This window comes from Leopardus geoffroyi, chromosome C3, assembly GCF_018350155.1.
Source record: "Leopardus geoffroyi isolate Oge1 chromosome C3, O.geoffroyi_Oge1_pat1.0, whole genome shotgun sequence".
NCBI classification, from domain to species: domain Eukaryota; kingdom Metazoa; phylum Chordata; class Mammalia; order Carnivora; family Felidae; genus Leopardus; species Leopardus geoffroyi.
Window position 1 is genome coordinate 38,000,491 of NC_059338.1, and position 27,016 is coordinate 38,027,506.

General features: G+C 39.0%; 1 protein-coding gene across 1 annotated transcript in view; it reads right to left on the reverse strand.

Moving 5' to 3' along the window:
* Positions 1 to 231: 231 nt before the first annotated feature.
* Positions 232 to 27,016, reverse strand: part of INTS7 (integrator complex subunit 7) — a 93,738-nt gene continuing 66,953 nt past the window's right edge. The window contains exons 14-20 of the mRNA XM_045452462.1: positions 19,253 to 19,447; positions 18,663 to 18,766; positions 17,547 to 17,615; positions 9,837 to 9,969; positions 6,067 to 6,165; positions 4,608 to 4,793; positions 232 to 1,512 (exon numbers count right to left, since the gene is read on the reverse strand). Of these exons, the coding sequence (XP_045308418.1) occupies positions 1,225 to 1,512; positions 4,608 to 4,793; positions 6,067 to 6,165; positions 9,837 to 9,969; positions 17,547 to 17,615; positions 18,663 to 18,766; positions 19,253 to 19,447 (1,074 nt within the window). The 3' untranslated portion in view covers positions 232 to 1,224. The remainder of the gene's footprint in view (positions 1,513 to 4,607; positions 4,794 to 6,066; positions 6,166 to 9,836; positions 9,970 to 17,546; positions 17,616 to 18,662; positions 18,767 to 19,252; positions 19,448 to 27,016) is intronic.

Sequence of the window (27,016 nt, forward strand, 5' to 3'; positions counted from 1 at the left end):
GTATGGAAACCAATTTGACAATAAACTTCATATATTGAAAACAAAAAGAAATAAATAAAAAGGGAACCTCTAGGGAAGGTGCCCAGCTCTATCTCAGGAACTGCTTCCAGCCCAACTGCCCCACACACGTCATGAACATGCGCAACCCTACGATCCCTGATGTTTGGAAACCATGATCCCAAGCACTGAATGATCCCAAACCGAGAACGAACAGGTAAAATACATCTAGTATACTGTGTTAAGACAAGAAAGTTTATTATTATTATATTTTATATAATGGTTTTCAACCAGTATTGAGATAGAAAAAAAGGGATTTTCTGGCTAACCAGAAAATTTCTATTCCCTGAGCATCCCAACTAATTGAGGTTGTGCTATAGATTGTTCTTTCTAGACAATCAAGTCTAGCATTACATAACTTAAGAAGAAACCAAACCAATCAAAGGATCTGCCCTCCTAATTTAAAAGATTAAGATATTACATGTGAGTGATTTTTTTCACTCTTGGAAATAATGTAAAAAGTCTATAATATAAACAAATATTAGAAAACACAAATGATTACTTGCCAATCTTTGTTTGTAACTGTTAGCTGGTTTTGGGGGGGGGTCAATTAAATACTAAAACAATAAATTAAGATTGCTTTAGCATAGAGAAATATAGGTGAATAGTTGAAATAATGTAGCAGGATGTTTCAATTCTGCTAGACTGCTTCCTCTCAAAATCCAGAAAACTGGATGTTTCAGGGGACACACTGAAGTCAGTCTAGGGGAGAACTCAGTTTCTACTCCCACAGACTCCTCCGTACCAACTAGTCAGCACTTCCCAATGCCTAGCTCAGAATGGAGGTCTGTGCCAGGTAGTGAGTGATGTGTTTTGGTGGAGAAATCAGTCAAATATATGAATTCAGTGATCCCAACACATGACTTTTCTTGAAAGAGAAAGAAAGGCTCAGCAACAGAAAAACAATGAAAATGTCAAACAGAAGATAAAGGACATGGTTTGAGAAGGAACAAGGGGAAAGCGTCTTTCTGGCTAGGAATCCAATTATTTCTCAAATTAAATTTTTAAAGAAAAACCAACTCTTTTTTTTCGCCAGAGTATTACATTATAGAAGCCAATGAATAGATGGACTCCACATTCTTTTATATCTTAATCCATATGAAAAATCAAGTTATTTTTGCCCATTTGATCAATTCCTGTAAAGTCTGTAGTGCATTCATCACGTGGCTAAAACCGTGAGTAGGCATTTCGTTGTTGCTGCTGTTGTAATGGTTGTTGGGCCTGCTGTTGTTGCAGGCGAATTTGCTGGGAATAAGGGTCTTCCAGGGATTTCACAAATATGGTAGTTCTGGGACCCGTCTTCCATACAATACCATTGGCATCTTTCACAGAAGATTCCACTGTAATGTTGTGTGTTCCAAGGATAGCAAAGTTCAACAGAAATTGAGTACTGAAGTAATCATTATGAGGTTCAACCCTCTGCTCCATCTCATTGGTCATATTGTCAATGGGTATCTGGAACGAAAAAATTGTTAAATAATAGTAATAGCTAATACGTACTGAGTGCTTACTGTGAGGTAGGCCCTGTACTAAGCGCTTACTTAATCCCTGCAAACAACCAAGAGGTGTAGGTACTATTATTATCCTTGTTTTACAGATAAAAACACTGAGGCAGAGAGGTTAAGTCATTTCTCCAAGGTCACACAGCTAATGAGTAGTGGAACTGGCATCTGAACCAAGGCAAGTGAACTCCAGAGCCTACACTCTTTATCACTAAGTGAAACTACCTCCTCACTACCAAAACAAGCTCCCAGAGCCTGTCTCGACCCCTTCATATGCTGCCTTTCCTCCTTGTGAAGGAGCTCAGGACACGCCTCTTCAAAACAATGCTGCTTTGGCACATTGATTCTTTTCAACTAAAGGCACTTGCGAAACAGAGGATGTAGGAAGGGTCTCTGACCTTGCCATTTTTACCTAAAACAGGCCATAAAACCTCCCATGAGAAAGGTGCCTTCTCTGTACCAAGAGAAGGAGAACATCCTTATCACCAGAGACTGGGAATCAAGGTTGAAATGCACGGACTGCCGCCCCATCTCTCTCCCAGTCACTCCCCACCTCTTTACTGCCCATTTGTCTTAAGTCTCCACAAATTTACTGTTTCTTTGTCTAAAAGTTACATAAGCTTTCTGCTCTGGTCACTTCTCTGGGTTTCCATTGTCTGTGAAGACCCCCATGTATGTGTACAATTCTAACAAACTTGTATGCTTTTCTCCTGTTAATGTGCCTTAATGTTAGTTTAATCGTAGGCCCAGCCGGAGACCTTAAGAGGGTGGAAGAGAATATTCCCCTCTTACACTTGCTTACCCAACCCCAACTCTGATTCCCATCTTTCTTTAGTCTGTAAAGAGAAATTCTGAAGAAACAGGGTACAATCACCTGTTTCAGGGAGTTTAAAATCTAACAGACTGAAAAAGAACATAACTCTAAGTAAATACAAGTTAGGGTTCCTCCTCCTAGCCAGTCTGATTTTGTATTACTTAATACAGTCAACCCTCCCTCTTTAAAACAAATTAACTTTATAACTTGTACAGTGCTCATTTAATAATCAGTGTCTTGTTCAGATGGGCAGCACAATATATTCTAAAACACAGATTTATGGGCTTGTTCACTTATGTAGCTATAGACACTCATGCCTTTGTCCTTCAAAGAACAGAGTAACACTTGCTGGTATACCCTGACCTGTACCTAAGATGAAGTATGTTAAGAGAGACACTTATTCTGAGAATGCATACACAGGTAACCTTAGTGAATATTTGGCCAGATTGTTCTACATTTATGTGTGTGTTTCTGTTGTATAATTAATGATATAAATGTGCCCTGAAGCTTTGTGACTCAGGGAACAGGTTAATCTTTCCGTAACAGCAATGGAATGAAGTCACTGACCAATTCAAGATCTTAGATTTATAAGCCCAGTTTTGTTTGTTTGCACAACTTCTATAGGGGTTTTATGTCCCTAAACAACATGCCTACCAAACAAGAACTTCCTTAAAAGGACCAGAAATAGGCCAAGGCAACCTGATCGCTCTGAACAGATGATGCATTTCAAGTTGAGAACTCACTGCATGTAACACAACAGAGCAATCCTGTCCTATATAACTTATAACAGCTTCCGGGCATTAAGCAATACCTCCAGAGGTAAGTCAATAAGCAGAAGACTGGTTTGAAGGTTTTTTTCTTAAGAGTGGAAATCATATGCAAGGAACAATAAGAATCATCGTTACTGTTCTCTCAAACTCAAAGTGAGGAGACAGCTGTTGAAAGCGGTAAGTTAACTATGTAAATTCTCACTAGGATCTTCTGTGACAATAGGGATCACCCACGAACATAGCAGTTGTACTCCAAATACAGTAAATGATTTTTTTTTCATCATTCATCAAATATTTGCTACATAAGGCACCATGCTCCGTGTTGTGGGAGTCAGAGAGGAAGAGAAGAGAATGAAGGCTGAGGCACATCAGAGTGGGCAAAGAAGGAGGAGAAAGTTACCAAAGTAAAGAAAGTAAAAACGGCCTAAGCCACACCTTCTCTTGGGTTTTTAGCCTAAAACCACCAAAGAGAATAAAATGCTCTCTTTTTATATTTCTACTAATACTCCTTTCCTTGCTATGGAGCTCAGTTCAAGCGTGCCCACAATAAACCCGGATACAACCAATGTGGGCATCTGAACAACTCCGTCCCTACAACTGTGTACTTGTTCCCTTGTTCCATTGACTGTGACTAAACCATCAAGGAACCAGAAAGAGATGTCCACAGAAAGGAACACTCTGCATTTGGAATACTGGTATTCCACGGTACTCAGCATCCCGGTCTCGGCTAACAAAGCAAGCACGATTTTTGGTTACCTACCTCGTGACTTCTCAAAGCAGCCAATTCCTAGGGTTACACCCTTAAGGAAAGATTTTACTTTATCTGACCATGCCTGTCAATGCTGTATAGCCTTTTGGGGGGAAAATGCTACAATTCCCTTAAAATAGAGAAAAATAATTCGATGTGTGCTTTTTGGGGGAAAGGGAGCACTTATTCCCTCAGTCCTGAGGTTTCCCTCCATGTGGAGGGACTTTTCATTAGATGGGCAGTATTGGTCTCCAGGGAAGGAGGTAAATCCTACTGATGGGGAGTTTCTGGGTAGGAACTGAGCATGGGGAGCTAAGATCTTCTCTTTGCCTTCTCTGGGACTCAGGGCGCTCCTTCCTACCATCAGTTTTACAGGGGCAGGCTCTTGTGTGTGCGGGCTGAGGCTGGTGGGAAAATTCAGTGGTACAAAGCTAGAAGTCCCTGTTGCCAGATACCTGAGCGGGGTTTCCCGACAGCTATAATAATAAAACTCGTATTTGATTACTGTCTGCCTGGATGTTTCTCCATCAGCTGGCTCAGGCAGGGAAAAGAGAAGTGCTGTTCACGAGCCCCCTCAAGCCTCAGAATGTACTTTTAACTTGTGTCCGTATCTCACCTGTTAGGAGGTGTAACTGCAGTCTGCTTAACACTAGAAAACTTCCATTAATGTAAGTTGATAAAATCCACATCATAACTCTGCCTCTTTTCTAAATTACCTTGTAGTCTTGTCCAGATTTACTCTGTAGTGTAGAAGAAACATTCAGACAGACGGACTGAATTTTGCGGAAGAGTCCTGGTTTTGATCCATGTTGAACCACTCCCTCTACCTTTAGTGCCAGCTGCTGGTTATTCTGGACCGCGATGGGCTCTGCAGGGTTCCGGGGGGATGGTGACAGAGCAAGCTAGAATACCAACATTAAAATAAATGCTAACAAGCAAGAGCAAGCTCTCTTCTGACAGACAAGTTTGTGCTAATTATTATTTATAGGTTACAACGTTACACATACAACTAACGACCTGGCTATGCCAGGACAACCAGGCAGATGTACCTTTAAGGTCAAGGGTTCCTTGTCCTAATGCTTCCTTTTAAATACCACTGTGTTTTCTACGTCAAACCCCAGTTCTGTGTGAGGGTAAAAGAGGATTAGAAAAAAGTGAAGGCACTATTCTTGCCCATTTCTGTGGTGGGGACTTTCTTTGACAAGGAACCAATTCCAGTACAGAAATGCATCATGTAAGTTTTCATATCTAGAGGCTGTCCTCTGGTCTTTCATAATTTTAAATACACTAAATTCAAAGGCAAACGTATTCTAGGATTACACATACAATCAAGTCACAATGGTATAAAAGTCAATTTTAAACCTCTCATTAGAGTAGTTTTTTATTTAAAAACATATTTAAAATCCCCAATACACTTAAACTACCGAAAGCCCAAATTCTGCTAAATGAAGAGATGGAAGAAATTGGGTCTTTCTGATAATGTTGAGCATTGCCTCAATCAACCCTGCACACATCTTACCTAAGGTAATCAATTTCCCTTATTATTCACGTCATTATGAAATGCAACCCAAAACATTCGAATGGATATACAAAGTGCACGGAAGACATTTACTGCCAGGGATAACCTAGAAAACCTCTTGCGGGTGACAGTTTTCCTCCTTTCCCAAAAATTCCATTCTCTGAATCAAAAATACATTTTTGAATGTTGAGTGGCTTACATATTTTCAAATACTAGCTCTTCTCATTGGCCAGCTCCTCAAAACTGGATATTCACAGACAAAAGTGCCCTGGAGGTAGGACTGGTGATGTTTTATTGGACCTGATTTATTCTGGGTCTGGAAAGTCCAATCACACACGGACTAAGCTCAAGATCCTTGTAGGTGACTATCATGAAACTTCTCAAATTATTCTTGGAGACAAGGGACAGAGCTCCAGGTACCCAAACACCCGTCTCGCTGCATCTGGCACTGACAGGTCACAAGGGAGAGGGTTTAATCCCCAAATCCCATTCCTTTCACCAAACCACTCAGTAAAGGGAGAAGAAATTCACAACTAAAGGCTGTAAGTTTCATCAAAACCAAAGGTATGATCCTGAAGCAGAGCTCTATCCCACATATTCTTCAAAAGATAATTGGGTTTTTAACCAGTATTAACCTCTATTCTTGCTATTATTACCTTGATGCTGGTAGACTGCAGTTTCTGGAAAAAATATCTCTGAAATGAAAGAGGAACTTTCAGCAAGGAAATGATGGCATTGCAGAGGCATGCTGTATGCTGGGGGGAAGAAAAGAAACTAAGTCAAATAAAAATAAATTTCCAAATTTCATCAACAAATGGTACTTTAAGGAAGAAGTTTAAAAAGTAGAAATGGTTGGGGCACCTGGGTGGCTCAGTTGGTTAAGCGTCCGACTTTGGCTCAGGTCATGATCTCGCGATCTGTGAGTTCAAGCCCTGCGTCAGGCTCTGTGCTGACAGCTCAGAGCCTGGAGCCTGCTTCGGCTTCTGTGTTTCCCTCTCTCTCTCTCTCTCTGCCCCTCCCCCACTCATGCTCTGTCTCTTTCCATCTCTCAAAAATGAATAAACGTTAAAAAAAAATTTTTTTTTAAGTACAAATGGTCCTATGATTATTGCAAAGGTACATACCTATCAGGAAATAGGCATAACACCCAAATGTTTGCCAAATCTCTCATGTCAAGGAATACAATTGCAGATTTTTACTTTACTTTGAAGCATATTCGATAAAATAAAAAGTAAATGTAGAAGAAAATCCTCAAGGCAAAATAATGCACAAACTTTGCATTTCCATAGCACTTAGAGCTATTAGATATATTATTATATAATGATTTTAGTTACTACAACATAGAGTAACTATTGTATGTTAAAGTAGGATAAAGAAAATATGGCAAAGAAGCCAGAGCAGTATATCGATGTCCGAGGCCAGACACCAAATCCCACGAACCCTGACATCCTCATTCTTCCATCCCATCTCCATCTCCATCTCCACATGGTGGCTTCCCTGTCCCTATAGCCCCAGAGTGAGCAATGGGGGAAACTTACTGGAATTCAGATGAAGAATGACAATACAGTCCAACTCTATGGAATTCCGAAATTTTAATAGAATACTTTATTTCAAATATCTATTTCACAAATTTAACTGAGTTTTGAAAATCCCAGCATAGCTGAAGAGAATTACTACAATGAATCCTTTGAGTCTTAGTAAGAGGAGCCACACAACTAGAACTTAAAAGAGTTCTGAGATATTATATGTATGTATATATGTATGTATGTATGTATTTAAAACCACTTTATTGAGGTATGACCAACATACAAAAAACTTTACGTATTTAATGTATCCAACTTGGTGAGTTTGGAGATGAGCATACAACTATGACACCGTCAAAGATACTGCAAAGATCACCCAGTCTAATCCTCAATTCTGCTGATAACACAGGTCACCCAGACAGGTAATGAGACAAGCTGGGACTAGAACCTGGGTTGCTTGACTCTTAGTTCAGTGATTTGTTTTCTATTTCACCAATGGTTTGCAAACTTAAGAGAAAAAAAATTACAGCACCATCAGAACACTTGTAACTTGAGGTGACCTAGAACTGCTCCTGTTGGTGTACCATCCCCTCCCCTCCTCAGTCTACTTCCCCACCAGTGGCCTGAAGTTGCAAGCCACTCTACTGTGCTGTCTGCCCTTCTGAGCTGCTGATTCCAAGCACAGTGCCACCTAGTTGCCTATGTTTGTGAACAATTTTAAACAGCTGGGCATTAAGGCTCTAGGCCAGAAGAATCCACTCCTTACTGGTTTCAGGCTGTTGAACATTTCGTGCCCAAGAGACTCCTAATACAAATGCCAGGTCTATTACTTGAGAAAACCACAACACAGACTCAAACACATTGGGTCTATTTCTACAGGTTTAACTGCTAAGGCAACATTATTCACCTTCCTGCAAGGAGGAATCTGGGAAGCACTTGCAGGGACATCCTACTGGTGGTGGAAGTCTGATGCCAATAGTATTTTAGGAGAGAAACCTCTTTAAAGGCTGGACTTAGGGGACCCAAGTGCCCTCAGGCTGTTCTGGGGCAAAAAGGTACCATTCTCTCTTTTAAAAGAATGGAGGCAGATTTTGCAATTCCCCATATGGAGAGTGTGGAGTGCCTCTGAGGCCGATGGCCCCTTGGGCACATGTGCATAGGTGTGTTAGGAGCATTACCTAACACATTACCATTATAGTTAACATTACCATTATAGTTACCATTATAGTTAACAGTCTGGAAATATGGAGGCACGTAGTGTAGTTAGTAAGCCAGAAGGAGGACTAGCATAGCACCAACACGCTCTTCTTTGTTGAGTCTGATACTTTACAGCCTTTGTATTTTTTTAAAGTTTATTTGAGAGAGAGAGAGAGGGGGGGCATGTGCAAGAGTAGGGGGAGGGGCAGAGAGAGAATCCCAAGCTGTGGGGCTTGAACACACGAACCGTGAGAGCATGACCCAAGCTGAAACCAAGAGTCGGATGCTCAACCGAATGAACCACCCAGGTGCCCCCAGCCTTTATATTTTTTGACATCTAATGTCTTGCATGGATGTGTGTATTTCCTTCAAAGAGAATCTTTACTCTGTCCCTTAGCAACCAAGTCTCTGTCAAACAACCACCCAGGTCCATTCAACTCAGCAAATACGTACCGACGATCTTATGTCAGGGAATGTATCTGTCCTGAAAATCTAACCTAACTCTTCAACAACATATCTTACCAATTTCTTCTTAAACACCTGATAATGGGTGAGAGTACAGAGCGAGAAGAGCGGGAGCCAGAAAAGAGCTACAGGGAATGTCAGCATCTAATGGGTGGCCAAGGCAAGGGAAACTCTCCAAGGTATAAGGTCACAGATGGGGTGTTATGGGCTGAATGTGTGGCTTCCCCAAACTCCTGCATTGAAGCCCTATCTCCCAATATGTTGGTAATTGGAGGCACGGCTTTTGGGAGGGTATGAGGGTTGGATGAGGTCATGAGGATGGGGCCCCATGATGCGATTAGTGTCCTTACAAGAAAAAAAGAGATCAGAGCTCCCTTTCTCTTCCACGTGTGAGGGCACAGTGAGAAGGTGGCTGTCCACAAGCCAGCAAGAGGGTTGTCACCAGGAACCAAACTGGCTGCCACCTTTGTTCTGGACTTTCCGGCCCCTACAACCATGAGAGAGAAGTGTCTGTTGTTTAAGCCAGCCTGTCTACAGGTATTTTGATACAGGAGCCTGAGCCGACTAAGACACTTGGGGAATGGCCAGACAGGGAGGAGAAAATCTGGGTGAGGGTGTGTCAGTCTGTCCTGTGATGGAGGAAACTGAAGGAAGAGGAAGAGCTGAACGGGCCAAAGGCAATAGATTCAGCAGGCTAAAAGGACATCAGTGGCACCATCTGGCAGGAAGTGATTCACTGCCTTGTAGATGACAAGCACAGTTCTTTCTGTTTCAATTGGCCAGTGGTTCTCAACCCTGGTGGCAGGACAGAATCAATCACCTGGGAGCTTTTTATAAATACTAATGCCTGGGCCTCAACTGCAGAGATTCAAAGTTACTTGGTCTGGAGTGGGGCCTGGGTAGTGATTTATTTTTTTAAAAAAACTCCCAAAGTGATTCTAACGTGTAGCCAGGGTTGAGAACTATTGCAACTTCAGTTCAATTGTTAAAAGGAAAAAAAAAGTGCATTCTGGTAGAGCAGATTTGACACATTAACGTAACTCTATAGCAGTGAGAGATGTGCTAAGTGCTCCATGGATTAGCTCATTTCATCCTCACAGCAATTATTAACCCTTACAAAATAGGCACAGCAGAAAACAGGCAGAGAGGGGAATTCGATGAATTCACATGGTTAGTAAGTGTTGGATAAAAACCCACTTCTATCTATGTAATGAAAACTCAATAAAACAAATGTCACTTGCCATGTAAGAAACAGGGGTATATTTCCGATTGAGTGATTCCACTTCCTCCAAGACATGATTATACACAGACATCATTCTCCTCTCATATTCACTGTCAGCATGGGCCGCTCCAGTAGATCCATATTCCTGGAAACTGAGGTCAAATCAGTATCAATTAATCAACCAAAATAGTCACTACTTCAATGTCTACATGTGTCAGGCACTTTGCACATGTTCTCATTTAATTTGTAAAATAACGACGTAGGCACGGTTGTTTCCATTTTACAGGTGGGGGGAAACTGAGGCTTGGAGAGGTTAAGTAATAAGCCTGGAATTCAAACCCAGACCTGACTTCAAATTCTGTAGGTCTAATCACTTTGGTGTTAGGTAGTAGAAAAATGTTTAAACCCTGTCAGTGCCATGAGGGGAAGGAGACCTAAGACATTTGAAAAGGTAATTATCCATAAGTGCCAAATAACCAGTGAAGATCTATAAATAACAGATCAGCACATGGAGGGAGGGGAGGAATGCCACAGAAGAGACAGGTCCTGAGCAAATTAGCGGGCAAGCAGGATGGAGATGTGGAGAGGTGGAAGTGTGGAGGGCATTTGTGGCTGTGGAAACGGCATGGATCCACAGCATGGATGTGAAAGGCACAGGCATGTTCAGGGGAGAGCTAGTATATAGAGCATGCTGGAAAGTTTTACCGAGATTCCTTCTTTCTTCCTCTACTGACTCAGACCTAAAAGTGTTTTTGAAAGTCTTCCTAAGTGAAAAAAGAAAGCAAACCTTTTGTATTCCAACTAAACTTCAAGGCGGTTATTTGAAAATGCAACATAGGTAATTCAGCCACACTGGGCGTAACACTGTTCTTATTATTCCCTTATTATTCTTTTTAAAAAACGTTTATCTGTTTAGAGAGAAAGTGTGAGCATGCGAGTGAGCAGGGGAGGGGCAGAGACAGAAAGAGGTAGAGAATCCCAAGCAGGCTCCATGCTGTCAGCACAGAGCCCAACGTGGGACTCAATGTCACAAACCATGAGATCATGACCTGAGCCAAAACTAAGAGTCAGACACTCAACTCACAGAGCCACCCAGGCGCCCCTCTCTTATTATCCTCTTAACATCAAGTGGTGTGTTAAAGGCATAACTAAAGCACTTCCCTTAGGTACTTTATACAGGTTATTTCAGTTAACCACCACAACCACTCTAGGAGACAGGCATCACAAGTTACCTATAGTTCATGCATATGCGGCTCAATGTGATGAAATCACATGCATATATTTATACAGCTAGGAGTGAATGGCAAGGGATTCATGTTCGCATTGGCCTGGCTCCAAAGCTTTGTTTCCTGCTCTGTACTATATCTTAAGTTCCAATAAGACAAGAACTGAACCTCATTTGTAGGACTTTAAGGAAAACTATACATACAAAGCATAAAGAAACTAAAGTCTTTTACGGAGTTACCTGCTACCAAAAGGGTCTAAATTCAGAATATACTGCTCTACCTCCTACTAAAGCATTCATTTACTTAAGAAATAAATTTCATTAAGATGTAAGTTGAAGGACCTTGGTACTTTTGTCAAAAATCAAATGATCACATATGTGAGTGGTCTCTCCATTCTACCATCAAACAAATATCATATAGTCTTAATTACTATAGCTTCATAGTAAGACTTGAAATGTTTATTAAGCCCTCCGCTTTAGCTTTTCTCCTTTATTATGCAATATGGTAAATTACACCGTTTGGTCTTCTATTGTTAACCTGGTATTCCTGGGATAAAACCTACTTAGTTCTGATGCATTATCTTTTGTATATTGCTGGATTCAATCTGTACATGTCTTGTTAAAAGTTTTTGTGTCTGTGTTCATGAAAACTGTTATTCCCTTATGGCTTTTAATAGCTGTAGGACTTGGTCTGGTGTTCTTGATTTCTGGTATCGGTAATTTGTGTTCCTTTACCACTCAGACTAACTGGTTTTATCAGTTTCATTGTCTTTTCAAAGAGCCAGCTTTTGGTTTCATTGATTTTCTCCACTATTTATTTCTAATTCATTTATCAGTGCTCATATTTTTGTTACTTCTTTCCTTCAAATTATTTTGAGTTTAACTTGCTTTCTTTCTGTAGCATCAGATAAGGTAGAAACTTAGATCACTGGTTTTAAACTTTTTATGTTATATAAAAACATTTAAAGCTGTCAATTTCCCTCTAGGCTCTGCATTCGCTGCATCTCACAAATTTTGATATGTGTTCTCATTTTCATCCTGTTTTAACATATTTTCTAAATTTTCTTCTGATTTCTTGACCAGTTAGGTTATTCAGAAGTCTTATTTAATATTTAAATGTGTGGGGATTTTCTGGAGATCGTTTTTGTTAGTCAATTCTAACTTAATTGTCAGATACCATATTCTGTATGATTTCAACACTTTTAAAAGTTCATTGAGATTTGTTTTCTAGCCCAGTGTATGGTTTATCTCATTAAATGTTCCAAATGCACTTGAAAAGAACATATACGCTGCTGTTGGTACATGTCAATTAGGTCAAGATGATTGATAGTGTTGTTCAAGTCTTCTACATCCTAAGAAATTTTCTGACAAGCTGTTCTTTAATTACTCACAGAGGAAGTGTTGAAAACTTGGTAATTGTGGATTTATTTCTCCTTTCAGTTCTGCCAGTTTTTGGTTCATATGTTTCTTTGTACATATTTAGAATTATGTCTTCTTGATGGATGGATTCCTTTATTATGATGAAATGTACCTTGTACTGAGGTCTATTTTGTATGATATTAATATAGTCACTTCAGCTTTTAGAGTTTCAGGATATATACTTTTCTGTCCTTATGTTTACTTTTATCTGTGTCTTTATAATGGGTTACTTGTGGTGAGCAGACAGTTGGGTTTGCTTTTGTATTCAGTAGGGTAATCTCTGATTTTATTTACAGTAAGACTACATTTACTGTAATAACTGGTATGATTGGGTTTATGGCTACCATCTTGTAATTTGTTTTCTACTTTTCCACCTGTTCACGGTTTCTTTTTATCCTGTCTTCCCCATCTTCTTTTGGATTAACTGGGTTTGTTTCTGTTGTTGTTTTTAGTATTTCATTTTATCTCATCTCCTGGCTTGTTTTATTTTTTAGTGGTTGCTCTAGAGTTTATTCATCCTTAGTTTATCACAAGTTGTCTTCAAATAATTTTCTATATGCTACTTCATGTAAAACATAAAAATCATACAGCAATCCCCTCCCTGTCATGTCTTATTTCCTACATTTTACTTCCACATGTTATAAACTTCCATAGTTATTATTGTTTTGAATGATCAACACTTTAAAAAAATGAAAGTCGTCTTTTATATTTAGTGACATATTTACCATTTCCAGTGCCCTTCACTCTGTTTTGTAGCTCTAAGTTTACAGTGGAAATGGTTTCACTTCAGTCTGGAGAACTTAACATTTCTAGTAGTGCACATCTGGTGGTAACAAGTTTCCTCAGATTTTGTCTGAAAAGGCCTTTATTTAGTCTTAATTACTGAAGGGTAATTTTTACTGAATATAGAATACTGGGTTACCTTTTTCACTTTCATAACTTTAACGATGTTCTAATTGTCTTCTGGCTTGCATTATTTCTGATGAGAAATCAGTGGATTTCTGATCTTTTTTCCCTTCTATGCACTCCCTTTCTCCATTTAAATTTTTTCTCTTCATCATTGGTTTTCAGCAATTTGATTACAATGTATGCCTTGTTATGGTTTTCTTTGTTTACCTTACTTGTGGTTTGTTAAGCTTCTTGAATCTGTGGGTTTACATGTTTAATTAAACGTTAAAAAACTTCAGCCATTTAAATATTTCCCTTTCCTTCATTCCCCTCTTTCTAGGATTTGTGGTTACATGTATATATTAGTACAAATGATACTGTTCCACAGGCTAGTTTTGACTCTGTTGTTTATCAGGCTGTTTCTTATTTCACTGTCTGGTCTGGGTAGTTTTTATTGTTATGTCTTCCAAGTTCACTGAACTTTTCTCTTGCAATATCGAATGTACCATTAAACCTAACCCAAAGTTGAATTCTATATCCATCAAAATTATCTTTCAAAAATAAAGGCAAAATCAAGATACTGTATTTTTTAGCTCTAGAAATTCCATGTGGTCCTTTTTACATCTTTAATTTTTCTCCTAATTATCTTTTACCTTTAAATCTCTGAAAATATTAGTAATAACTATTCTAGAATCCAACTCTGTAAATTCCATCATCTGTCATTTGTTGAGTCTTTTTCCTAAATGACTTAATTTTCTCCTGGTTATGTCACATTTTCCTGCTTCCTCTCATGTCTAATAATTCTTGATCTGATGCTACAAGTGTGGATTTTATACTGTTGAACTTTTTATTTTATTGTCTTTAGAGAATGTTAAATTTTGTTTTGGTAGACAGTCAAGTTACTTGTTTATAATCCTGATTCATTTAAAGCTTATCTGAAAGACTGCTCTAGACTTAGTTTAGCCCTATTGCTAAGGTGGTGTGACCCTTCTGGTGTTTCTTCTGAATGCTCTCAGTGTTCAATAAGGTCTCTCCATTTGGCTAGGTGGAACTCAAAACATTTCTCAGACATGTGTGGACTCTAGGAATTGTTCAGCTTATAACTTCTGGTCATCGTTCTTCCCCCAGTAGTTGTTTTTTGCCTGGCCTTGTGCAGTTTCCCTTACATATGTGTATCTTAGTACACATATGCTAATCTTCAGCCAAAGAATCACAGCGTATGAAATTTCTGGAGCTCTTTCCCTGGAAAGCTGCTTTCTCTCCCCTGTATTCTGTCCTGCAAGTTCTAGCTTCTTCTGGTTCCCTGAACCCTGATTCCTATCTCTTCAACTAAGCAAGACCACTGTGTTCTGCTGAGTGCCTCCAGGGAAAAGAAAGGAAAGACTATGGTAGGGTTTACCTTATTTGTGTCCCTTCACCAAGGGATGACATTCCTGAATTTCCTGTTGTCCAGTGTCTGTAAACAGTTAACTGTTTACAGTTTTACATAAAACTTTTATGTTTTATCCAGGTTTTAGTTGTTCGCAGTAAAAGGAAAAGTCCAGTCTATTTATTCTGTCATAGCCAGGAAGTGTTCGCTTATCTTTTAGGCAGTAACATAAAGATTAAGTGCAAAGGACTTATTACAAATAAAAAGTCAGAATAGCAAAATGCAATGAACCACCATCTCAAAATATTTCTTCCTGATAATTCTAAAAAGTTGGAATGAGGTAGACAATTCATAATTATAAACATCTACCCTGTCATAATCCATATTTACTGTTATTGGTTCAGGCACTATATTAGGTGCTAGAGATACAAAGCTGAATAGTAAGACAAGATGCCTTCTTCCAAAAAAGCTTCTAGGCTATGAAAAAGATAGACACATTTTTGTAAAAACTACAGTGAAATACCAATGTTATGCCTCCTTTTCTTGAGTTTTTTTTTTAAATTAACTTTTAAGTTTATTTATTTATTTATTGTTATTATTAACAAGTGAGTTAGCATGTAGGGCAATAATGATTTCAAGAGTAGATTCCAGTGATTCATCCCCTATGTATAACATCCAGTGCTCATCCCAACAAGGGTCTTCCTTAATGTCCCTTGCCCCATTTAGCCCATCCCCCCCCCCCCAACCCCTCTGGCAACCCTCAGTTTGCTCTCCATATTTAAGAGTCTCTTCTGTTTTGTCCCCCCCCCCCCACCTTTTTATATTATTTTTGCTTCCTCTCCTTATTTTCATGTTTTATATCTTAAATTCCACATATGAATGAAGTCATATGATATCTGTCTTTCTCTAATTTTGCTTAGGATAATACCTTCTAGTTCCATCCACGTAGTTGCAAATGGTAAGATTCATTCTTTTTGATTGTCGAGTAATACTCCATTGTATATATATACCATACCTTCTTTGCCTATTCATCAATCGATGGGCATTTGAGCTTTTTCCATACTTTGGCTATTGTCGATAGTGCTGCTATGAACATTAGGGTGCACGTGTCCCTTCAAAACAGCACACCTGTATCCCTTGGATAAATACCTAGTAGAGCAATTGCTGGTCACAGGGTAGTTCCATTTTTAATTTTTTGAGGAACCTCCATACTGACTTCCAGAGTGGCTGTGCCAGTTTGCATTCCCACCAGCAGTGCAAAAGAGGTCCTCTTGAGGTTCTTTTTTAGCTGCAAGTCCTTCTTTACTTGGAAGGCACAGAATATATAATATCGAGAACAGAAGTTTTAGGAGGAAGCCACTCTTAGCAGTTGTATACTATTGAGAATGAAACCCAAAGAACCCTCCTTCAAGGTACAAGCTTTCTTTTCCAACTTTTCCCTGCTATGAAGGGCAGAGGCTAGGAGAACTGGTTTGGAGAGTGAGAGGGGGCGGAGAAGAGTAAGAAAGAGAGTAGCAGCACGAGTAAGCTGGCTGGATAACTCCCTTCACCCCATCCCTGCTGACAGTGTACTCAATCTCTCTGTTAAAAAGTCAATCAAGGGGCGCCTGGGTGGCGCAGTCGGTTAAGCGTCCGACTTCAGCCAGGTCACCATCTCGCGGTCCGTGAGTTCGAGCCCCGCGTCGGGCTCTGGGCTGATGGCTCAGAGCCTGGAGCCTGTTTCTGATTCTGTGTCTCCCTCTCTCTCTGCCCCTCCCCCGTTCATGCTTTGTCTCTCTCTGTCCCAAAAATAAAATAAACGTTAAAAAAAAAAAAAAAAAAAAAAAAGTCAATCAAGAGAAAAACATGCCTATCATACCAGTCAACAGTACAATGATATCTGGGTGCTAAGAAGTAAAATGAGTATGGCACAATAAAAAATGGTGTGATGTGAGTCTTGAATCAGCAATTAATTGGCAAAGACTCTGCAAAGTACATGAAAGTGTAAGCACACTTTGAAACTTAAAAGGAAGGGGTTTGTTTTTTTAAAAACAAGCACTGCAGGTCTGAAGGGAAAATGAACACTGGTGAGAACAGGATAAAAGGAAAAATAAGCAAATATTAGTATGTTATGAAAATATTAAAATGGATCAGATGAATGGGAAAAAGATAGCCAAGCGGCCTAGTCTAGGAGTAGGCAGAATTTTAAGACAGAAGCAAGGACTTTGCTATTGTCCGGAAAGGAAATGGTGAGTGAATGCTTCAGGGTAGAGAAATTTTACCCTGCTTTGTTGATTGTATTCTTTGAGAAAGCTGACCCTGGAATCACAGGCCTTATTAGATTGGAAATTACAGACACCTGAAAATGCACATTCCAAAACAGAATAGTATAATGGGAAAAAAACAAAAAAACAAACAAAAAAAACCAGTGGCACATTCCTGAATAATTAGTTAATGGAAGAGGAGAGAAGAATATTAATGAAGCAAAAATAGGAATATCTTTTTGTTTAGGAAACCAAAGAATAAAAATGTCAAGCTTAATTATATTATTAACCCAGTTTTCCATACCAAAATTTAGTTACAGTACACAAGAAGAAAATATTCAAATTTCAAAGAATTTCTTCTTCGTTATTTTTCCAGGTCAGTGTTTTAAAAATAGGAGGCAGGAGGTAAATAAACAATGGAGTCGGAAAATCCATGTTTTGTCAGTAGCTGTGACCTCAGGTAAATACTGGAGAAGTCCCTGTTCTTTGTTCTTCTGTAAAACCTCTTCCAAAACACTGTTGTGATGACTAGGTAAGATAACATATTTGAAAATGTACTTCAATGTAAACTATTATTAGAAATACCTTGCTGATTCTGGATCCAAAATGAGGGCTTCTATTGCATGAGATATCAGTAAACAGCTCTGCTGCTGTCTGGATGGACGTTAAGGTTATACATGAAAAGAGAGAAATCCACATAGACTTTATATTCTCTGAAGTTCAAGTCGAGATGAGGACCACATTTTAAGTGAAGGCAGCAATAATGTTATCAAATCAAATAGTTTGGGACTCTATTTTTCCCCCTTTTATTGTTTATAATAGTGACTCTCACATTCTGTTCCAGGAAGAGTACTTCAGAGGCTGCCTAATGTGGGGGTGGGGTAGGGGGTGGGAACCAAGTAACAGGCCCTGTGATTCAATCACAGAAATGGTTTTCTTCTGCTTAGATGTAGAAGTTTCACTGATAAAAGTTAAAAACAGCAACAACCAAAATGGTCTCTAGATACCCTAGAGGTTCCTAAGCTGGGGCTCAAGGGATCTGTTAACCCTACTGCAACTTTACAAATCTGCTGGGGGGTGTGTATAAATGCATTCTGGAGAGGAGAGGGTCCACAGCATTCATAAGGTTTTTACTTAGAAACCCAAAAGGCCCAGAACTACTGGTTTATAGGCCCTACAACTTAAAAACAATTTATCTCTGCCCTCCTTTCAAAAAGGGTTTGAGGCTGCTAATAAGAAAATACGGAAAACCCAAGGAAGGCTTAGGGAACAAAAGGGACAATGAAGATTATGGAATAATAGATCATTAATAAAGGTGATGGGAACCAGGGTTGTTCACCATGAAGAAAACAGAAGTGATGCAAAAGAGAAAATGGTTTTCTGGTGGGAAAATGTGTTACGTTTTCCGCTGCAGCTCAAGTGAGCACCAAGTATGCGACACCGGGGGACCCGGGTTTTGGATGCTCTTCTTAGCGGTGGAGAAAGGCCACCACTGAGTCACCATTAATTTTTAAAGCCTGGCTGAAGTTAAAAAGTACAACTGTACTGCTCATACTAGATTTCAAAAGAGAAGCTATTAATTATAATAAATTTGTAGGCTTATCTACTATATATTTTTTAGTCAAGGACATCTGAAGCATTAACTCTACATTTAAAAGAATACTTCCAGAGAACAAGAAATAACGAGGCGGCTTAGGATATAGTTCCACATTCCTCAAAGTTGCTGAATCAGCATCAAAAGATGCCTGGTAAAGATCCCCATATCGGGAAGCAAGGCTTCGGAATTCTTCCATGGACTGTTTCATCTGAAAGAAGGAAAAGTATCCATTACCAGAAACAAACATGCTATCATTATTGTATAATAACAGACCACAAAAAAAAAAAAAAACCCTCCTCAAACAAACAAATCCAAAAGTAGTTCAACTCTTCATTTCCATTCCATTCATTCTTACAAACATTGTTAAATAAAATTAACAAAGATGGTAAACGTTCAAGGAAGTATAATAATACATATAATACACAGAAACAAAAAACATTGCTTTTTTAGCTTCCAGTTCCACTAAAACAATTAATACAGTTATAAACATGCAGCACCTAGTGAGACATCTTCAATCATTTTGCCACTAAAAAAATGTCAGCCTATTTTTGGCAAGACAGATGAGTTAATAAGCATTTGATAGTTAATGTCTTTTAGTCAAACCGCTGATTTCAGAATTTTTCATCTCACAACTAACCTCAAAAACCTCTAAAGTATAAATAAACACTGCACTGAAAATAAAGTTAAGACACACCTGATTGGAGATGCGACCACACCTCTGAAGGTCATTCCCTAAGGTCATGGCAATGGTTGTGGCAATTGCAGGTGGAGGGCTTGTCTTTAGGCTATTGCAAGTACAGATAAGTTGAGAGAAGGCTTGTAGAAGGTCAATCCTGAGTTTTACAAATTCACACTGAAAACTTAAAGGATTCAGTGGTGTACTGGCAGCCTGGGGGGAAAAAGATAAATATAAGACAAAATAAACATAAGAACAAGATGGGGCCAGACAAAAAGTATCCGGCACCGTTTGTGCATAAGAGCAGTAGCTCTAACACTGATGGATAAACAAACACCTACATTATAAGAGGAATGATGTAATATTAGAAAGAAAAACTTAGCATACTTAGCATCAGCTCTGAAAAACTATGTTTCATCAGCATTCAGGTTCCTTACTTCCTACATTCACAGTCTCTACAGCATGTGGGTTGGTTCAATCATCACCAGTAGGTTATCATTTGAGGGACACTTCAAGGACATTATCATTCTTCCAAAACCCCCTTATCACCACCTTACTTTCTTTAAAAAAAAATTTTTTTTAGGGGCGCCTGGGTGGCTCAGTCGGTTGGGTGTCGGACTTCGACTCAGGTCATGATATCGCGGTCTGTGGGTTCGAGCCCCACGTCGGGCTCTGTGCTGACAGCTCAGAGCCTGGAGCCTGTTTCAGATTCTGTGTCTCCCTCTCTCTCTGACCCTCTCCCATTCATGCTCTGTCTCTCTCTGTCTCAAAAATAAATAAATGTTAAAAAAAATTAAAAAAAAATTTTTTTTAACGTTTATTTATTTTTGACAAATGGAGCGGAAGCAGGGGAGGGGTAAAGAGAGAAGGAGACACAGAATTCCAAGCAGGTTCCATGTTGTCAGCACAGAGCCCAACGTGGGGCTCGAACCCACGAACCGTGAGATCATGACCTGAGCCAAAGTCAGAGGCTTAACCAACTGAGCCACCCCAGGCACCCCACCACCTTCCTACCTTTCTAACCTGAAATTCTCATCACTGGAATCATGAATAGGATTTTTAAAAGTTGGGAAGTGAAGGAGGAAAGAAAGAGAAGGGCAGAAGAAACATGGTGCTAGACAGTCACTGTTAAAAAAACATGTTGTCTCATAGCTGCATTTTCCCACTGTGAGCCCAGATTAATACTAAAAAGAATTTCTGAGTAGACATGTTTAGAATGCACAGAGAGGCTAATGGAAGGAAGAACAGTTCAAAACACACAAATAAGTTTCAACGAAGATGGAGAAGTATCAGGGTACTTATCCAGGGTCCTGGATAGTAAAAGCAACATTTGCTACGTAGAGGGGGCAAAAAATGTTAAGTCAAGCCAGAGACTCATTGGCAACGAACCAGGACAACTTTTAACTACTCAGCAACTACTCTAGCAGAGAACCGAGCATGGTGCTTTCAACACAAGGCATACCAAAAATATGCTAAATTAACAATAAATGGAGGCATAGTGAAAATAATTTTCCTCTGATACGACTAGCTTAAAACATGCTGATGCTGTTTGCTCCTTAGATACTACCTCACTTAACACTATCCTTTCAGCAGGAGAGCAACGCATTTGACTTAGGGAAGTCAGGTACAATATTACCATCTAGCCAAGTATCACATATTGACCTTAGTGTACTTCGCTCTACTTTTAATGTCAAATAGTAAGTTTTGTTATTTGGTAGTATTCATATTTTACTCTAGGACTTAGCCACTCCCTAGAACACACACCTGCTCTAGTATCCTTCTTAAATTCCAAGGTCCTTGATGATATTTAAAAGCTACATATAAATAGAGCTATAGTAGTTAGAGGTAATAATTGTACTCAATATAGCGAATTCTGTGGTTTTCATGCTTTTGGGATGTCTGTTCTAATCATGACACAGCATAGATTAGGAGATCAAACAGATCAGTTCAATTGTTTTTAATTCCTTAGAGATTTAGTTTGCTCTTATAAGACCTCCTCTGCTCCTTAAACTACTACCTGCTATTTTTAACTTACTGCTTGTCAGTAACTTTACAATGGTCAGGAATACAAGTAGGTGTATATGATACTTTTATATAAATACAGACCGTCTGACCAGACAAAAAACACTGGCAATCTTGTCCCAACATGCATTATAAAACTGAAAGAGAAACAAGATGTAGTTACAATGAGGGAGATTTACCGCAATTCTGGATTTATTTTTGAATATTTTATTGATGATATAAGATGGTCATCTTGAAAGTGACTATGCATCTTGGATTGTGTTAAACTGAAGGAAAGCAATGCTAGATATAACACATGTTCAAAAGAACACAGAAAAGATAGATTTGTCATAGAGGTCAGAGGCTTTACGGTAAGATCACCCATGAAAGACAGAAAATGTGTAAGAAATAAAACTTAGATTTATAGCAGTATGCATAATGCTAATAAGGAATATAAAGGATATTATTTACTTTTCTTTGTATTGAAACTAAAGCTAAAACAGAAATTGGGAATCTAAGGTTAACAGGTAAAACAAAAATTATATGTAACTAATATTACCCTTGCAACTTCCTCAAGGAGGAATGATATTCAGTGAATTCAACACATGCCAATGAAGGAACAACAGACTCAGAACTCTCCCTAAGGCTTACTCTGAGGCATCAGCTAATTGGGAAGAGCTATCCCCACTATTTGGATTGCTATTTTACTTCCCCGTTAAATAACTATTTTTCTCCTTCCTTGCTTTTTTTCCCTTCCTTCTTTCTTTTCCCCTAAATATTTACAGTTAAATCTTTGTTAGGTATGCAAATAACACTACTTAACTGTTGACTTGTAGTACTTACCCAATTTTCTTTTTTTATTTTTAAAGTTTATTTCCTTTGAGAGACAGAGAGACAGAGAGAGAGAGAGAGACAGAGCATGAGTCGGGGAGAGGCAGAGAGGGAGACACAGAATTCAAAGCAGGTTCCAGGCTCCAGCACAGAGCCCTACGCAGGGCTTGAACCCATGAACCGTGAGATCATGACCTGAGCCAAAGTTAGATGCTTAACTGACTGGGCCACCCAGGTGCCCCCCCACCCAATTTTCTAAATGGAGCTACCTAAAGAAACCAACATGGCTTAAAAGAAAGCTATCTGATGAGCCCAGTTAAAAAACAAGGTGTGTGTGTGTATGTGTAAGCCATAATGCAAACTTTGGACCTGGCAACCACCATTGTACTGTTGTTCCTATAAATCCGACTTCTTTACATATCTCGTACAAGTGGAATCACGTATCATGTGTCTTTTTGTGTCTGGCTTATTTTGCTTACTATAAGCTCAGATTTTGAAAGAATAAGCCAAGCATAAAGCAATCATGGCCTAGACTGTTTTAGACCAGGCCTCCTGCTAACAACAGCAGTGAAGACTGAATACAATATTAAGAACATCTATTTGAAAGCACTGAAGAGCTTAAGGCAAAAAAGGATTTTGAAGTAAAAAATCATGGAGAGATGGAAAATGCGAGGCGAGACTAACATTTGGTAACATTTTCTCCCTTGAGATATTTGCTAACTTGCAAGCTGCTCCTGAGAGTCTGAGAAGCTGAGCAGAATTGCTGGCAATCTCCTAGGACCAAGGGGGTGCTGGGAAGAACATTTCAGGCTTTTGGCTATAACCTCAAAGGGCTACGCCCCAGGAGTCAGGAGAACCCAAAAATGTACTGGCTCTCTCCAGGACTGGAGCCTAGCTTTGAATCAGTTCAGTCCCTGGTTGGATTAAGGTGATCTTACCCTAACTGCCTGCCAAGGGCAAAGAAAGAGATGTAAGGCTCTGGATGATGTAATCGGATACTTTTTCATCCACAGTGTCCAAAACCAAATAAAAAACTACCTAGCATACAAAAAAGACAAAATTCTCCAAACCAAGAGGCAGAAAAATCAGTCTAAGACACAAGCCACAATGGATCCAGAAAACAGAACATCGGACATGAATTAGTTAAAAGAAAGTAAATGGCAAGACAGAGTCCTGACAGAGAACTGGAAAATATAAAATAGCCAAATGGAAATTCTGGAACTGAAAAAAAAAAAAAAACACAACAAATGAAATTAAGGACCTAATGAATAGGTCTGACAGCAGATTAGACACAATGTAAGAATCACTGAATTGGAAGATAGGTCAGAAGAACATACATAGAGCTAAGAACAGAGAGATAAAAAGATGGAAAATGCAGAAGAGAATGTAAGAGAAAAATGAAACATGGTGAAAAGAGTTATTGTAGGTATCTGGAGTCCTAAATGAAAGAGAAAGGGACAGAAGCTATAGCTGAAGAGACAATGGCCAAATGTTTGAAAATGATCAAAGTCATCAAGCCATAAATTCAAGAAACACTATGAACCCCAAAAAGCATTTATACTGGTAAGAGTCTGAGCTGGAAACCACCATGGGAAACTTTTGTTGGTATTTATTAAAGCTGAATCTCAGTACATCTTATGACACAGCACTACCATTCAGAAGAAATGCACACGTCTACCAAAAGATGTACATTAGAATATTCATATCAAATTACTCTTAACAGTCCCAAACTGGAAATAATCCAAATGTTCCCCAGTGATATCAAAAATAAACAAATTGCTTTAACAGTCACCAAAAGAATATCACAGGGCAATGAAAATGAATGAATTACCACAATATGTAAAAACAATAAAATGAATGAATAAACATAAAGCTGAGCAAAACAAGCTACAAAGGTAAAGGAAGCATGAACTGGGGAAAAAAAATTTAAAACAAAAACCAAAAAGGAAGAAAGACCAATAACTTAGATCATTAAGTCTTAGACTACTAAGAACTACTGTTCATCAAAAGATAGAAAGTGGGGAATAAAAGCTACAAAATAAGATATTTGCAACTCATATCACCTATAAAAAAACTAGTATCCACAACATATAAGGAACTCTGACAAATCAATAAGATAGCCAGCCTGCTAGGAAAATGAACAAAAAACTTCAACTTTCACTTCTGTGAAACATCTTTTCTCTCTCTCTCTCTCTCTCACACACACACACACACACACATGCACGCGCGAGTGCGCGCACACACACACGCACACACACACAAAGTACAAGTGGCCAAATATGAAACAAATGTTCAATTGTTTCAAGAAAATAAAAAGGTAACTACTGAATGGGAGAAAAGATTTGCAAATCCTATATCTGACAAGGGGCTAATATCCAAAATATATAAAGAACTCTTATTAACCCAATAACAAAACAAAACAAAACAAACAACAATCTGATTACAAAATTAGTAGATCTGACTAGACATTTTTCCAAAGAAGACATAAAGATGGCCAAGAGGTACACGAAAAGATGCTCATCATCACTAATCATCAGGGAAATGCAAATCAAAACCACAAGATATCACTTCATATCTGTTAGAATAACCATCATCAAAAAGATAAGAAATAAATATTATCAAGGATGTGGAGAGAAGGAAACTCTGATATACTGTTAGTGGGAATGTAAACTGGTGTGAGCCACTATGGAAAACGGTATGGAAGGTTTCTCAAAAAACTAAAAACAGAACTACCATATAATCCAGCAATTCCACATCTGGGTATTCATCTGAAGAAAACAAAAACATTATCTCATATATGCACCCCCATGTTCATTACAGCATTATTTACAATAGATATGGCAACAACCCAAACGTCCATCGACAGATGAATGGATACAGGAAATGTGGTGCATATATATAATGGAATATTATTCAGTCATAAAAAAGTGAAATTTTGCCATCTGCAATAACACCGATGGACCATGAGGGCATTATGCTAAGTGAAATAAGTCAGACAAAGACAAACGTTGTATGATCTCATTTATATGTGGAATACAAAACAAAAAAACAAAAAAAACCCCAAGCTCATAAATACAGGGAATAGATTTGTGGTTGCCAGAGGTGGGGAGGTGGGGGGGACGGTGGTAGGTAGGTGGGTGAAATGGGTGAAGGGGGTCAAAAGTATAAACTCCCAGGTATAAAATAAATAAATCATGGGGATATTGTGTATAGTATGGTGAGTATAGTTAATAATACTGTATTGCATGTTTGAAAGGTGCTAAAAGAGTAGATCTTAAGTTGTCAGCACGAGAAAAATTTTTATAACTGTGTATGCTGATGATGGATATTAACTAACTATACTTACTGTAGTGATCATCTTACAATATATACAAATATTGAATCATTGTGTTATATACCTGAAACCAGTATGTTACATGTCATTTATACCTAATAAATAAGAAAATAAGTAAGTAAAATGTTTAATTGAATTAATGACTTGAGAAATGTCAATCAGAACTTCTAGAATATACCAAGTCAGGAGAACAATGCAGAGCAACAGAACTCTTACACCCTGCTGGGAGGACTAGAAGTTTGTAAACCACTGTAGAGAGGCTCCTGGTATTAGTTAGTCAGTTGAAGGTACACATAACCTTGCCATTATCCTCCTAGGAAATATATCAGAGCAGTATTTCTTAGCAGAGGCAGGAGTGTCCTGGGCATTTCAGGATTAAAGCCAGTAGCAGTCCCCCTTACCCTATGACAAAGAGAAACATCCCCACACACTTTGGAGCATGGGACAGATACACCACTTCGACTGAGGTCTACTGCCCCAGAAGAGGGTTTTCAACCTCAGTGTACCAGCCACATTTTGAACCGAGTAATTCTTTGTTGAGGGGACTTGTCCTGTGGATTGTTGGATGTTTAGCAGCATCTCTGGCCTGTGCTCGCTATAAATGCCAGTAATACCATGACAAATCACGATGACCAAAAATGTCTCTAGACATTGCCAAATGTCCTCTGGAAGGATGAAATCATCCCCAACTGAGAATGACTGTCCTAGAGAAAGCTTTACATAGGTGTATCGAAAGACATGTACAAGCATGTTCACAGCAGTACTGTTATACTAGCAAAAAACTGGAAAAATGAAAATTTCTATCAACACTAGGAGGGGCAAATATTCATATGATATAAGAATATAGGGGCGCCTGGGTGGCGCAGTCGGGTAAGCGTCCGACTTCAGCCAGGTCACGATCTCGCGGTCCGGGAGTTCGAGCCCCGCGTCAGGCTCTGGGCTGATGGCTCAGAGCCTGGAGCCTGTTTCCGATTCTGTGTCTCCCTCTCTCTCTGCCCCTCCCCCGTTCATGCTCTGTCTCTCTCTGTCCCAAAAATAAATAAACGTTGAAAAAAAAAAAAAAAAAAGAATATACAGCAGTAAAACGGACCTAGAGCTTCACATAATAAGATGAATAAATCTTAAGAACATCATTTAGATGGGGGAGCCTGGGTGGCTCAGTCGGTTGAGCATCCAGCTCTCGATTTCAGCTCAGGTCACGATCTCATGGTACATGGGATCAAGGCCCAAACCAGGCTCTGTGCTGACAGCGCGAAGCCTGCTTGGGCTTCTCTCAACCTCTCACTCTGCCCCTCCCCTCATGCACGCTGTCCCTCGCACACTCTCTCTCTCTCAAAATCAATAAAACTTAAAAAAAAAAAAAAAAAAGAACATAATTTAGATAAAGCAAGTTGAATACAAATATGTAGGATTCCTTTTTATATAAAATTCAAAAACAACATAAAATGGTACCTTGTCTAGAATTACAAAAAAGCGCATTAAAATTATAAAGAAGGGCGAGGGAACGGTACACACAAGATGCAGGATGGTGGTTACCTCTGTAGGGTAGGAAATGGTCTGCAAACATGGAGGAATATGCATGAATTTTAGAAGCTATGGTAATGTCCCATTTCCTG